Source organism: Natator depressus, chromosome 3, assembly GCF_965152275.1.
Source record: "Natator depressus isolate rNatDep1 chromosome 3, rNatDep2.hap1, whole genome shotgun sequence".
In the NCBI taxonomy this organism is placed as follows: Eukaryota; Metazoa; Chordata; order Testudines; family Cheloniidae; genus Natator; species Natator depressus.
This window is the reverse complement of record NC_134236.1, coordinates 135,829,623-135,845,276: the sequence shown is the minus strand read 5'-3', so window position 1 is coordinate 135,845,276 and position 15,654 is coordinate 135,829,623. Positions and strand designations below refer to the sequence as shown.

General features: G+C 40.7%; 1 protein-coding gene across 1 annotated transcript in view; it reads right to left on the bottom strand.

Annotated features, from left to right (window-relative positions):
* Positions 1-15,654, bottom strand: part of RYR2 (ryanodine receptor 2) — a 698,126-nt gene that overhangs the window by 149,882 nt on the left and 532,590 nt on the right. The window contains exons 64-69 of the mRNA XM_074948896.1: positions 14,869-15,107; positions 12,416-12,497; positions 8,091-8,221; positions 6,256-6,576; positions 4,301-4,541; positions 3,016-3,103 (exon numbers count right to left, since the gene is read on the bottom strand). Of these exons, the coding sequence (XP_074804997.1) occupies positions 3,016-3,103; positions 4,301-4,541; positions 6,256-6,576; positions 8,091-8,221; positions 12,416-12,497; positions 14,869-15,107 (1,102 nt within the window). The remainder of the gene's footprint in view (positions 1-3,015; positions 3,104-4,300; positions 4,542-6,255; positions 6,577-8,090; positions 8,222-12,415; positions 12,498-14,868; positions 15,108-15,654) is intronic.

Below are 15,654 nucleotides of genomic sequence, written 5' to 3'. Positions count from 1 at the left end.
TTTGAAATAGGCCACTCTCATTACCACCACAAAAGTGATTTTTCCTCCCTTGGTATCCTACTGTTAATTGAATTGTCTCATTAGACTGATCCCCCGAAATATGAGACACCCAGGTTCAAGTCCTTTCTTCTTGATTCAGAACTCGCATCTTTGTGAAAAGTTTCAGTTTTTACAAATTGGCATTTTCCAACAAAAAATGTTTTCATTGAAAATTTCCCAACCAATTCTAGTAATTACACGTCTTGAATTAAAATATTAGAAACTGTTCATATTGAAAAAAATCACGTACACTTGATTAAGCACTATAAAATACTACAACAAAACTTCTATATATTTTACCTTAGCTATTTTCATTTGTTTTACATCAAATATTGTCATTGACAATAAAAAGATTTTACAAAATATGCTGTTCAGTTTGCACACCTTAAATGATTTTCCACATAACAAAATAATAAGCTAACCTAGCTAAACTTTGATGCAAACCTCCAAGGCATAAAATCAATTACTGATGACAATGACTTTGCTGTACTCCACTGCTTACCTACAGGCAAACAAACTTTCTAAATTCAATCAAAAGTCTTTGCATTTGAAAACTCTGACAGATTATAATAAAGTGTAAACTTATCCAGTTTCCATTTCAAATATGAATTATATTAGATAAAGGATTGTTTCCTCACATTTGCATAGTGAAATGGCATAAAATGCAAATTGCATCACAATTAGATAAAAAATAATTGCCTAGATATTATCATACTGGTAATTCTGTCTATCTTAGGTTTTTCTACAGTGAGCATCACTAGAGTACCACTATCTAAAATCCTGATCCAGCAAAGCACTTAAATATGTGTGTAAATTTAAGCATTTGAGCAATCCCTTTTAACTGGCATGCTTAAAGTTATTAACATACTTATATGTTTTGCTGAATCAGCACCTAATTGTTGAACAGGTAGTTAGGTTGTGCCTGGTGGGCTTCATAGATAATGTTAGGTAAAATACCTCTAAGTACAGAAATGCTACAATACTATCACTCAGACTTGCTGGTCTGTGGTTATATAGTGGTAAAAGCAATTTATGTAAAGATAACACTTCTTCGCTCACCTATTCCCTGTGAGTGTTCAGTCTCATCTTATTGGCAGTTTTCTGTTAGTAATTTTATTGCTTTTTACTCTTGCACACATCGTGAGCTGCATTCTATTCTAAAGCACGTATCATCAGTGAAGTCCATAGCTTAATTCTTAATGCACAATCTTTGTTGCTGGTGTACAAGCCAGAAAAAACCCAGGTTGAGATCCCAGGACAAGTTTTGCAGGAATGGCATTAAGAGGAAATCTCCTAACTTGCAATTTAGCAAATCTCAGCTACAAGTCACCAAAGGTATGTTTATACTTCAATTAGGCACCCATGGCTGGTCTGTGCCAGCTGGCTCGGGCTTACATGGCTTGGGCTGCAGGGCTGTTTAAATGCAGTGTAGACGTTCCAGCTCAAGCTGCAGGCTGAGCTCTGGAATCCTCCCACCTTACAGGGCCCTAGAGCCCAAGCTCCAGCCTGAGCCCAAACACCTACACAGCAATTAAACAGCCCTGCAGCCTGAGCCCTGCAAGCCTAACTCAGCTGAAACAGGCCAGCCGCGAGCGTCTAGCTGCAGTGCAGACACACCCCAAGAGGCAAACATGGAATGCCAGGACGTCTTTTACAGTGACTTTTTAAAGTAGAACCCTGATTTAAAACATGCTGAGCTATTTGTCTGTCTGCTCTGTGCACAGAACTCCCATTGACTTCAGTGAGACACCTTCTCATACAGAGCAGTTACTGAAATGGCAAAATAAGTGAAATGCTTTCCTTTAAATTCTGTTAAAGAAACAGAAATCTGCAATGCAGTGTTAAGTCAGTGGAAGTAAAGTTACACGCTCTCTTCAAAGAACTTCTGGATTTCATGTGTGCCAGTCTCCTCGAGGACTCTTCTGTTACATACATTGTATCATAACCATGCCTATAGATTGAAGGAGGCCGGATATCCAGCTGTGGTGGGTAGATTTTATAATTCTGTGGTGAGTTACATCAATTTAAACTAATTGATTAGCTACATATTCAGACAAAGAAGGGAGTTTGGGGGGAATAAAAATATAAGGCTGGTGGCAAGAACTCAGTAATGACCATCTGTACAGGAGCCTTATGAAAGAAATATGAGTTCTCGTGAAGAAATACATATTGTCAGAACTACAAGACACGACTGTATTTCTTCAACTTCACAGAACTTCAGGAGTGGCAGGAAATTAACAGACTCCTTGTCCACAGACTCCTCTCCATCATTGAGTACGTTTTCCCATGCAACCATTCAAAGATCATTATTACTGGTGGCAAACTGGAGACCCAAATTAGGACTACTCATAGCCCTCGCAGCTCTCAAGTGGAACAGACTGGCTACAAGGGATGACATGTTTAGCATCTTACAAGAAAAAGAGGATGGCAAACTCCTCATGATGAAGCACTGCTATCTGATTAATGGGGAGACAATAATGCCAGCCTCAACAGAGAAAGTATGATCCATCCTCACGGCCAGAAAAAAATGTCAATGGTGATTTATAAGCAAGGAAGATAAATTGCGTTTGAGTCTATCTTGGAATGTTGCAAAAGGAAACCTCAAGTCAGGCAATCAGAACCGGCTTCCCCACACACTGTGGGATTGTTACAAATTATCCCATGATAGTTCCCCCACAACCAGTTTTGCTTGAACGACGCACCCAGCTGTACAATCCAATAAACTGATTTACTGTTCAACTGATGCATCAGTAGAGCTATATTGCATTGCACTAAATATCTATCCTTTGTGTGTCATATGGTTAAAGCAATCGGAATACAATTAAAGAAAAAAAAAGAAAAAGGAAATTGACGTGGGCGGGGGGTAACATACCACTTGCACCTCCTTCTCAAGGGATGGACATTGCTGTTAGTTAAATAACTGACCTATCTGCCAAGAAAACCACAGTAAAATAGAAATTGTAAGAATTTACTTACGTGGGATTTTGACCAGTAAATGAATACTTCAGCCACCATGCGGAACAATTCCTCTGCTTCTGAGTTGGGTTCTTTCAGCCATTTTGCCCTAAAAGTAGATAACAAGAAGGAAAAAAAAAAAAAAACTTGGCGATGATCCTTTCTGGCTTGGATAATGCAATTTTAACATTTCGCTTTGAAATCAATTTTTACATGACATCACCAGGAAAAAAGCAGAACGTTATGTGCATGTGTTTTAATTTATGCTAAAGTGGTCTTTTGATGCCCTACTTCAACATCTGAATACAGTTTTCCCATAATATCAATGTGGCAGGCTCCGACCTTGTCCCCGTGGGTCCCACACTTCCAGGCGGTTTAGGCTAGCTTCAGAAGCTCACTGCAATCCTCCATGTAGCCCTTCTCTCTCTAGGGCCAGGGATACAGTCTACTGAGCCCTTTTCATCGTCAGCCAGCAAGTAGGTTGGTTAGAGAATTCCCACAGTCTCTGTTGCTCCTACGGCCTTATACCAAAACAGTTTAGCCTCCTGTCCTGACAGGGGCCTGTATCCCACTCCCAGGAGGTAGTTCTGTAGTGGTGGGTTGGGGGGAACCCGGGCCTGCCATCTACTCCGGGTTCCAGCCCAGGGACCCTAATGGTAGCAGCTGTTGGCAGCCAACCTTTCATTGCCAGAGTTGCCACATTTCCCTGGGCCACTTCCCCACAGCTCTCCTGCTTCTCCCTTCTTCACCCTTACCTTAGGGCTCCCTCACCAATGTCTTGAGGGTGTCTTCATTAACCAGCCCTTCAGCCGCACTTCCTCTCATCTGGCTCCCTGGCTCTCCTCTGCCTGACTGGAGTGAGCCCTTTTGTAGTATCAGAGGGGCCTTAATTGGAGTTAGGTGGTCACATTAGCTTAATGGCCTGACCTGACTCTTTGTAGGTTAATTGGAGTCAGGTGTTCTCATTAGCCTGGAGCAGCCCCTGCTCTGGTCGTCAGGGAACAGAAAACAGTTAATCCAGTGGCCAGTATATCTGCCTTCTGCTACTCTGCTGTACCCAACTGGCCTGGGTCTATCTCACCAGGTAAAATGCAATGGGAAATTATTTTTTGTGATTTTGCTCCAAATCCCTTCCCTAAAATTGAATTAAGTCTGCAATAAGGTACCATTAATTTCACTTTAAAATTGATTGTGTGAAGAAAAGTTATTTAAATTCAGTGTAGAACATAATTAAGACACAAAATGAAGTATCAAGAAACATAACTAGGTTTTGAAAGGATTCACTAAGTTGTTTCTTTCCACGTACCTGTTATAGTCCACAAATCTAATCAACAAAGGGTAGAAGGCATAGAGGTCCCGTGCCAAAATGGTGAACTCATCTAGGATAAGCAGTTCAGCCTCAGACATGTCACCTCTGCCTTCTGCTCTTAGATGGTCTTCATCTGATACAACCATTGCTGCTTTTTTCTTCAACTTATCCATCAGTGGCAGGAAGTGGGTCTTTAAGAGCTGGGGCTTCACTTTGCTTATGATAGGCTGGGAAAACACTATTTAAGGCAAATCAATACTATAATAAACACTTGACCACAAAGCATAATCTAAAACCTTTATCTTTTTTCTCGTGTATTTTATTTTAAAGAACTACGGTGAAATCCTGGTCCCATTTAAAGTCAATGGGAGCTCTGCACGGACTTCAGTGGGGCCATTTGTGGCAGGGAACATGTTTGCCTATGCTGTTTTACAGTGACTATCAAAATGGGGTTCCAGTCCTGGATGTTAATGAAAACATAAGCATCAAAAACAACAGAAAGAAGACAGTAAGCATTGAAAAGTCATGTGAAATTGAATCAGAGGGCAAAAGTGACTTTTCCAGGGAGGAGAGAAAGTTTTACAGGGTGACAAATCAACAAATCAACTGTGTTTTCAGCCTTTCACCTTTGTGATTTTGAATAAGACCCAATGTAGGATCATCTTTCTTAAAAAAAAAAAAAAGCCTAAAAGTGAGCTATGAACTGCCACCCATCTCAAAGGAGTGTGTGCTGAAGTGGAAATTCTGATAATATTTTTATGATTCCTATGAGTGCCTCAGTTTCCCTGTGCTTTGCATTGCTATGCATGGAGTGTAAAAAGCTGTACATGGGGCAAAGCAGAGGATATGAGGTGTTGAGTCACGCAACTGTTGGGGTGATATGAATGGGTCATTAAAGGATTGGCTGAAACCAACCCATATCAATGGAGGATCCAGAAAGAGAATGGGAACCCCAATGGCCAAGACATTCACATCTAGCAGCCAACAGCCAAGAAGAAGGAGATTCCCTCCCATATCTCTGCATGGAGAAGCAGAGCAAAGGCTCCAGCTGGAGAACAAAGGGGAAAGGAGTCAGGTGGCTGGGTTAAGAGCTGGCCTTTGGAGAGACACAGGAACACACACACGGGACTAGGAACTGAGACTGAGAGAGAGCCTAGGTAGCTTTGATGGCAGCATGGCTCAAGGGACTAAGGGACTAAAGGACTAACCTAAGGACTTTCAGATTCTGTACATCAGGTGATAAATAAATTGTTGCTTTGTTTGGAAAAGGCTGCCTGGAGTCGCTGCAAATAATCACTAAGAGCACTGCACCCTGAAGGGGCACAGCACAAGCCTTCTACAGGAGTCTGGCTTTGGCTGGACTCGCTGCAGGGAACCATAGAGACAGATAGGGTTTGTTGGTGCCTGAAGGCTCAGTTCTGGATTCTTGGAGGCCACAGGCCTGCCTCTGTGGAACTGTGTGCATCCTTGGGGCCCAAGCACACTAAAGGGGTCATACTCCCAAGGAACTAATTAGAAACTGGGGCACAGAACAGACCCTGTGGAATGGTGATAGGGTGTTAGTCATAAAGCCTAATGACAACACTTCAAGAACCAGATTTTGTAATAGCACGCAACTGCCTTCTGTACGTATAGATAAATGGTGGCACAAATATAATTCTTTTAGTTCAGTAAATGGCATATTACAATGCAGGGATGGCCATGGTTTATTATGAAGTTCAACATAATATATACCAATTATTTTAAAATATAGTATCTCTCTTTCAAAGAACTGCTGTTTTATTGTCTCATTTAATTAGACTTTATATTATTCAAAGAGGCTGTAGAATATGGGCTTGATTCTCCTCCAACTTCAAGTGGGGTAAATATATAGTAAATCTATTGACGTCAATGTGAACTGATGTAAGAGAGAGAAGAATCAGACCCAAATTATTCGTATCTTTAAATCTTACCTGCTAATCTCTTCATCCAGGCTCCCTCATCAATACCCAGGTTGTTATAGATGATTTTCAGTATGTTACCCAACAGAGTGTTCATGTGCTCTGAGGTCAAGGCTGTGCAGCACATTTCAGCCTTGTCGGGATTGTTTTCTGGTCCATGTTCCCACCAGTGTGACATGTAGCTACACAGCATAGGCAATATCACTTCCATTATATGTGGCATTTGTGTGTAACGAATACCAGACTCTGCCAATTCCACAATTTCTTCCATTAACTTCTCCAGGGAAGGAATTTTTGGACAAACCTCTTCTACACTGATTGGCAAATTAAGAGCTAGAAAATAATAAAAATAAAATGTATCACAAAGAGAAAACACATATAAAACATTTATATCCAAATGTTTTTCCATTCTACTTTTATTTTCTCTTTCACAGCATGTCCATCTGGCAGATAAAGCTTTAGATACAAAGGAAGAGTGCTTTTATGGAACTGAGTAGAGAGTTATACATTAGCTTCAATGGAAGTGTCAACTTGTGTAGTAAGATTAGTGCCAGTACTGAAGTTGGAGCCAAACTGTTTGTATCTGCCTATACTCTGGGCTGTTTTTCAAAATCAGGCTACGTCTCATTTTAATACTGAATACATCATACATATTTGTTCACAGAGCTGCATTAATGCTTGCTTAATTGAAGTTTGGAAAGCATTTTGAAATCCTCAATAAAAGTATATTCCAATTATTATTATTACTATTAATAAAAGGATATTTCTTTCCACAAGAGATAGCATAGGCTAGTGTGGATGTACTAAAATTACCAGAACATATTACCTATTAATGTAGACACTGACATTTTGCCAGATAGACTACTGTAGCTCTATAGAAGAATGAATCAGTTGTTCTTCTTTTAAAATTGAATGGCTGAAGTTATACATAAGATGCCATTAAGTAATTGTTGTATACTATAGCATACTGTTTTTCATTTTGCAATATTGTAGTATGCATTATATTTAGAATGAGAAATAACAAAATAAAATTATATTCTACTACTATGAAAGGTAGCTGTCCAGTTTTTAATTTCACCCATGGTAGTTTAAAATAAAACAAGTTAATCAACAGAACCTCTAAAATATTTCCAATAGGGAACAGCATAAGGCACAGCCTTAATTCCCCAATTATGTTTTTATTAAATAGCCCTCTGAAGGGGGCTCTACATTAACAAATGTTTACTTATTTATATTTGCCTTTGCTGTGGTATTTCCTACACTTAAAATACAGAATACACCATAGCAAACAATTTATGTCATGCTATCCTAAGTATTTACTTGTTAAGGGCATACAATGTATCAAAATATTTAGTCCCAATTAAAGATACAGGTAAGTCCCAGAGATGGAGGTAAGAGTTGAGGCTGAAAATGAGAGATGAGGAAATAAAACCGTTCATTAGGATATGCCATTTTATTACATGATAGTAGGCAGTATTAAAATCTCTACCTGATTTGCCATATAAAATAAACCTTATATAAAACCACTTATTTATATACAATTCAAATAGCTTCTGTGTTGCAATGTATCAACGTGATCAGAATCAGGAGGAACTAGTTTGGCAAGTTAATTCCAAAATAATAAGAATATCTCCATATGCAACACTGGGCAGCTCAAAAAGGAATGAAAAAATTGAGTTTTGCAAGATTTAACCTACCATTCTAGCAAATGAATATAAACAGATCAGTAAATGAAAGGGAGGATTGTTGTAATAGAAAATGCATGTAAATATGCAGTGAGTAAGACAACCACAATTGTGTGTGAAATCCAGATGTTAAAATGCCTGCCTGCGAGGGTCTGGATATACCTGCTCTGTCTCTTGCAGACTTGGTGTTGTAGATAGAGTAGGTATTATGTTTGTTCAGATGAGTTTCCAAAAAGGCCACAGGGAAGGCACCAGCAAAAGCGGCCAAACATTCTCCTAAGGCTGAGCGCTGCCTGTGAATTCACAAATGCTCATTGTTATTTATACACACACATTTTTTCTGAATATACTCAGAGCTAGTTCAGTATCATCCTTACTTTTATTATAAACTATAATCTTCTCAAAGAGAGAATCTGCTACATGATTATTACTGCTAACATAGTAACAGAAAAATCCATTTAACAGATACCAGAGAACATCAACTTTCTGCCATTACACAAATAAAATGTTATATATAAAATGTCAAAGCTGGGCCTACTTATATTTGCCGAGAGCTACCAAGGAGCATACAAGGAAAACACAGCACTAGTATAATAACAATAACGATAGTAATCCTATTATTTCCTCTCAATTTCAGATAATACTGACTAAACAGTGTCTCCTACTGACCGAAAGCTACTGAATAAACTGATGGATCAAGAGGCCAAACGTTACCATCATAATATCTGAATCAGTGGTTCTCAAAGCCAGACCGCCGCTTGTTCAGGAAAAGCCCCTGGCGGGCCGGGCGGGTTTGTTTACCTGCCGCGTCCTCAGGTTCGGCTGATTGCGGCTCCCACTGACCGCGGTTCACTGCTCCAGGCCAATGGGGGCTGCGGGAAGGGCATGCCAGCACATCCCTCGGCCCGCGCCGCTTCCCGCAGCCCCCATTGGCCTGGAGCGGCAAACCGCGGCCAGTGGGAGCCACAATCGGCCGAACCTGAGGACGTGGCAGGTAAACAAACCAGCCCGGCCCGCCGGGGCTTTCCCTGCACAAGCGGCGGACCGGCTTTGAGAACCATTGACGTAAAGGGTACATTAGATCCCACAGGCAAGTCAATTTTATTGTAGTACGTGACTGTCAAAATGACTATCAGGTGTTGTACCATTCTGAAAAGCTTGTGGGCAGCTTTAAATAAAGATGGCTTAGTATCAAGAGATGAACAAGCCATTTCTAATTTCTTTTGGACTAAAACATGCACGAGGAAGTAAGAATCAAACTGGAGAACTTGAGGAGATTCCTAGAAGTCACAGAAATTCTGCAGTTTTGTCAAAATCCTACCTTCCTTTCTGACTCAGGAGAAAGGAGAACCTGGAGTTTCTGCTGTAACAGACTGCCATTGAATTCCCAATCCATAATACCCACAATAAACACAGGAACTTCAGCTTCTGACTCCATCATATCTAACTCCGCTCTCATAGCTATTTCCCCTCCTGATTTCCTCCCTGACCCACATTATGTCCTCATGAAAAGAACATGTTTCACATATATCTATAAGATAGCATGCTATTCGCTTTCTATATGCATTGATGCTTGTGGACTATAATAGATGAAAGAGGCCACTTCACTTTCACAATAGCTCTTGTATGAGTCAATATATAATTTCATATAAGACCAATACGTAAAATATAAGCCACTTAGAAAGCATTCACATATAATTGCATATATTTTTATTCCGCATAGGAGAGTAATTATTTTTAAATTTAATTCTATTCGTGATTAGATAGGGTGACAAGTGGGGGTGAGGTCAAAAGCTGAGATGGCCATGTTTGTTATGAGCACAGCGTTATAGATAGATAGCAGTTCTGAAGGCAGTAGCCATTTGGAGTACAGTGACTATGCATGTCTCTCTAGAGTTACACATCCTTCCACTCTTATTGGATAATAATGGCTCTTTGACAGAGTACAGAGATTTCCAGACTAAGGGCTACTGAGAAATAACGTCAGTCATCATGCAAATCAGAGCCCTTTTACCAGGATGCAGTGGTTTGTAAAAGAAACAAGTTTACATAGTACAGAATCCCTGAATTTTGATAGCTGAAACAATGCAACTTACATTGACTTGTTGCAACCTTACATTCTGACTCCCAAATTGGTTGCCAGGAGTCCGGTTTTCGAACGGAATACCCAGTCGAAAAGGGACCCTGCAGGCTCTGGTCAGCACCGCTGACTTGGCCGTTAAAATTCCAGTCGGCAGCGCAGCGGGACTAAGGCAGGCTCCCTGCCTGCCCTGGCTCCGCGTGGCTACCGGAAGCGGCCAACATGTCCCTGCGGCCCCTAGGTGCAGGGGCGATCAAGGAAGCTCCACACACTGCCACCGCCCCGAGTGCTGGCTCCTCAGATCCCATTGGTGAAGAACCGTGGCCAATAGGAGCTGCAGGGGCGGCACCTGTGGGTGTGGGCAGCATGCACCATGCACAGCTGCCTTGCTGCCCCTATGCCCAGGTCAGGACCCCTTCCCACACCCCAACCCCCTGCCCTATATTATAACCCCCTCCTGCACCCTAAATCCCTCCCAGAGCCCGCACCCTGCACTGCCTCTCACACTGCAAACCTCTGCCCCAGTACTGAGCCCTGTCCTGGACCTCAAACCCCTCATCCCCGGTCCCATCCCAGATCACACCCCCCAGCTGGAGCCCACACCCTCTCCCACACCCTTGCCCTAGTCCAGTGAAAGTGAGTAAGGGTGTGGGAGAGCGAGCAACGGAGGGAAGAGGGATGGAGTGAGTGGGGACAGGGCCTTGGAGAAGGAGGAGGCATGGGTGGGGTCTCAGAGAAGGGCAGGGGCGAGGTACAGGTGTTTGGTTTTGTGCGATTTGAAAGTTGGCAACCCTACCCGTATACAAGCTATGAGAATTAATGGAAAGGGGTAGAGAAACAGACACCCTGGCAAGGAAGTGGTCGTTACACTCCTCAGTGCTATTTTGGGTCTGCTACTGCTTTGCTGTGACCTTGAGCAAGTCACTTGATCTCCCCTATTTGTCAGTTTCCCCCTCTGCAGATTGCAGATTGGGGTGGGCAAACTAAGGCCCGCGGGCCAGATCCAGCCCCTCAGGGCTTTGGATCCGGCCCGCAGGATTGCCCCCCGTCGTGCCGCAGGCCCCGTGCCGCTCTCAGAAGCGGCCGGCACCATGTCCCTGCGGTCTGGGGGCAGGCAGAAGGCGTGGCGTGGGGCCAGGACAGGCAGGCAGGGAGCCTGTCCTGGCCGTGGTGAGTGCCGCTGCCACCCCGGAGCTGCTTTAGGTAAGCGGCACCAGGCCAGAGCCCAAACCCCTCCTGCACCCTGCCTCCCAACTCCCTGCCCTGAGCCCCCTGTAAAATCCTGCACCCGTCCTACACCCCTCCTCTGCCCCAATCCCTTGCCCTGAGCCTGTTCCTGCACACCACACTTCCCCCCACACCCCGCACTCCCTCCCGCACCCCAAGCCCCTGCCCCGGCCCTGCATACAATTTCCCCACCCAGATGTGGCCCTCAGCCCAACAAGTTTGCCCATCCGTTCTGTAGATAATTAAACCTGCTGGGATGTTGCAGAGTGTTGTAAAGTTTAATTAGGGTTTTGATGAAAGTACAAACGGTTATGAATAAAGTTCTCTCTCTGCCTTGCTTTATGGCCTATCTGACTGATTCTGTAGAATCACTGATTGTTTTCAATCAGTGATTTTTTGAGAATGAGTCCATCCAGACCTGATTCAAGAGTCTTGAATTGTATAGCTCAGATCCACCTCTACTTGAAGGACAAATGCAAGAAATACATTTTTGATGCATTATGATTTTTTTCATTTGATTTGTTAATAGAATCATGAATGAACAAAATTCAGTAATTCTGACTGGGTGTCTTACCCATTAGAATGAAATTGCAAAATGAATAGATAATATTTTATTTACAAAATGTAAAAACACCACGTTTCTGTAGAACAAAGGTAAGTTTTTAACATCAGTCACGAACAAAGATAAATGAGGGATAACCATAAAGTACAGTGCAGTTAATCAATCTACAAGGAACAATTATAACAATAATTGAAATGAAAATTTGCAATTTCCCCTTCTAGAACTCATAAAATTCTCTAAGTTCTCCTTGTAATTAATGCTGCTTGTATTATACACAAAAGTCAGATCCTGCAGTCCCAATGCAAGCATGAAATATATTTTAGAATAAGAACCTCTTCGGTTTTAATTGAAGACTATCTTTTTACATAGTTATATGCGAATATTTAAAATTTATTATACTAAATCCAGTATTCTTATTATTATCACAACTCTCTTTTCTATTAAGGGGTACTTGATTTTGCCCTGCCCTCACCCACAACTTCTCTCTACACTCCTTTTTGTGCTTTATTAAAGCTTCCACCTGAGAAAACATTCTAACAAAGAACACATGTGGTGACTACTTATACAACTAAGTGTGTATATGAAGATTACAATTATGTACATGATTTTTCATCTTACCGCTCCACATAGATACTCTTGCTGGTTCCTAGAGAGTACAAGCTGGCCAATATTCTGTAACAAGAGACCTGAACATCTTCCACTAAGGGAAAGGGACAAGGAAGAAGTAAAAAAAAAAAGGTTTTAATGCATTCCATTTTAGTCTACATAGCGGGTTTAAAATATAGAGACAATCTAATTATATTTGACTTGACAACCTGCATACTAATGAGTTCAAGCTACCAAACACCAACTATAGAAATCACTGTGTAAATCCAAAAAGTAGTCCTATGGCCAGATGCTGACATAGCTTTTTATGAAAAAATGCCACTTAATTCAATAGAAAGCATTACTGAGAACAATATCATATTTAATGTACCATAAACGCTCTCTATTTTGCTGTGAAAAATGGCAAACCATCTTTGTTAGGATAATGCATAGTTATAGAAGCTGAAACTTGATTTATTAATTAACCTATGCACTACAGTGTACTGAATCTTTTCCAATTGCTAGCAGTGCTTTAAAAGCAGGGAATTCTCACAGCAACTATCTAAAGTGTTAAATGAGCAAAAGGAAAATATAATCAGAGAACTAACCAATTTAAGAATGCATTATGCTTTGTAAAATATACAACAGTAGAAAAATACTCTTGCGGAACAGATTTTTAATTTTGTAAATTATATTTAATGATTAATGATAGTATCTCATTTTTAGACAAAGCTACAGGTAAATAGCATCTAAATGATGTATTCATTAGTCAGGCAAGGGAACCAAAACACCTGATCCCCACAACAACTTTTCTGTTCATTGCTTGTTTTCAGGAATAACAATCATCACATTATGCATTCTAGTGTAAAGACCAACACTGTTTTTCTATGTGCAGCTGTAAAAAACTGAATTGATCAAATTGGAGAGTAAAACAGTAGAGATGGTTTTTCAGTCCCTCACACAGTATGAGGCAGAGGCAGATATTTTTGATTGGCTGGGCTGACATTCTAGCTAACTCCTCCCACTTACGAGCCACTCCAGAGAGTCTCTTCTGAAGCCAATAACTGTCATATCTGAATAAAACACTTTTTCAAAATTTATTAACAACAGATAAAACTGCCCAGCACTAAGAAGTAACTGCCCAACTGGGGGAAAAAATACACAAACTGGGATGACAAGGAGGGCTATCTCCTCCACAGCGAAATGGCTGTTATTCCTAAAACACAATGTGAAGAGAAGTGGTCCTTGTGTGCATTACATAAAATAGGTAAGCACAGTTTAAATTAACCAACAATTCATACTATTAGTGGGTTTATAATAACTGAACAACAATCAGATAGAATAGGTGATTAAAATCTTGTAAGTAATAAAGTATCAGAGGCTACTGATGAAATTCTATCGGGATCAGAAAACAAAAAGGAGTAGAAGGATACTCCTGATATTCTATAGATGGGATATAGTCCCACAGCTTTTTAGTTTTGGATTATGTTAATTAGACACTGCAATTAAATGTCTTCAGCCATCATTTATAAAGAAATAAAAATTATAGTATAGCATCACCCAGTCAAATTATAAATATCAGAAAACCATTTTCCACAGAGCTATTTTATATTTTCTCAGACCTAGAAAATGCAGATGACTGAGTCTGATCTTTTTCTAGATCCTCCCTGAGTGGACTCCTTCTTCGAAGCTGGCCAGCTCAGAAATGGAGAATTGCTGCCCACAATAGAAGGGGAGCTGGCTATTAGAATTTCCATGGGGCTTCTAAACAGTACAAGACTGAAACTCTGCTTTGTGGACTGTAAGAGGCACTGTGAGAAAACAGCTTTAGTCTCTCCAAAATGAGGTGAATTACAAAATGTACGCTCTACATCAACTGTGCTGCTACACTCCACAGAAAAGGAGCTTCAGAAGTACCTCCCCACATCAGACCCTTGCAGATGTCTTCAGCAGTTCCTCCTGTTCTGCCTCATGCACCCATTTGACACCCCATCAACTGAAACAAGGTCATGTTTGTAGCTAAAGTCAGGTGACATAACCTTGCTTGAAAAGTTTGAATGAATGAGGTTGCATTACAACAGATATCATCAGAGAACTTCAAAGTTCTATACAAAAATTAAGTTTGCAACACGCCTGTGTGATAAATATTATTATTCCCATTTTACAGATGGATAAACTGCTGCAGAGTGAGACTCCGTGATTTATGCCAGATCACATAGCAAGTCTATGGCAGGGCCAGAAATATAATCCAGATTTCTAATCCTATCTTCTAACCACAAATCCACACACCTTCCCAAATTTGTACACAATGGGATAAAACCTGCATACCTTATCTAAGCTTAAGACAAATTCTCATTTAAATCAGTGAAAATTTTGGCAGAGTTTTGTCAGGATTTGTCCCCATATATTAGAAGCCAATCTGTAATAACCCTCAGTACAAAACAAGAAAGATCATTAGCTGCCTGGCATTTCTAAATAATACATACATATTAGGTCTTCTCCAAATTGATGCTGTCCAATGTGTTCAAATAATGAAGAGAGCACTGGCAGGAGAGCCACTGTGGTGTAGTTAATGATTTGTGTCACTCCTTTTGGCTGATTTCTTGTGTGTGTAAACTGGCCTTGCTTAAGATTTTCCATTGTCTTCTCCAGATCTTCTGCGGCATTATCCAAAAATGCTCTCAATGCCATTTTAACAAACTCCAGACCAGTCTTCATCACAGTCCTGTGCATTACATATAAAAGAATTAAAGATCATATTCTGTTAGAGAAAGCACAAAACAAAGTCTATTCCTGACTGATATAAAAAAAAAAGATACACTATCTTGGGAAAACCTTCCTATTGGGTAAAATCTTCTTTCCCAAAAGAAAGCAATTCAAGCAAGCATGTTCCAATTGAAAAGCAGTGTCAGAGTGTCACTCTGCAGACCAGAAGGGATTTCAATTCATTTTACATTGACACGGCTTCTTAAGGAAAGGGCTTAAATGCTTCATAAAAACAAGGAACGAGGAAGCCTGCTAAATCATCAAAATAGAAAGCTTATGGTTGTTTGAAGCTGCAAGCCAAAATGCTACCCATACCCAGATTTTGCTTCAGCAATTTTAAAAATCAGAATGGGTTTTCTGAAAGCCAGAGTTAAAATCTGTAGTAGAAAAAGAGCAACATGAACATGTTGGTCATATAACTACAATCACTTGTATGCAATATTGTAATTCAGTGTCACTGTCCTCAAACAGAAACACAAGGCTAGCTGAGTTGACTGTAGAGGTCC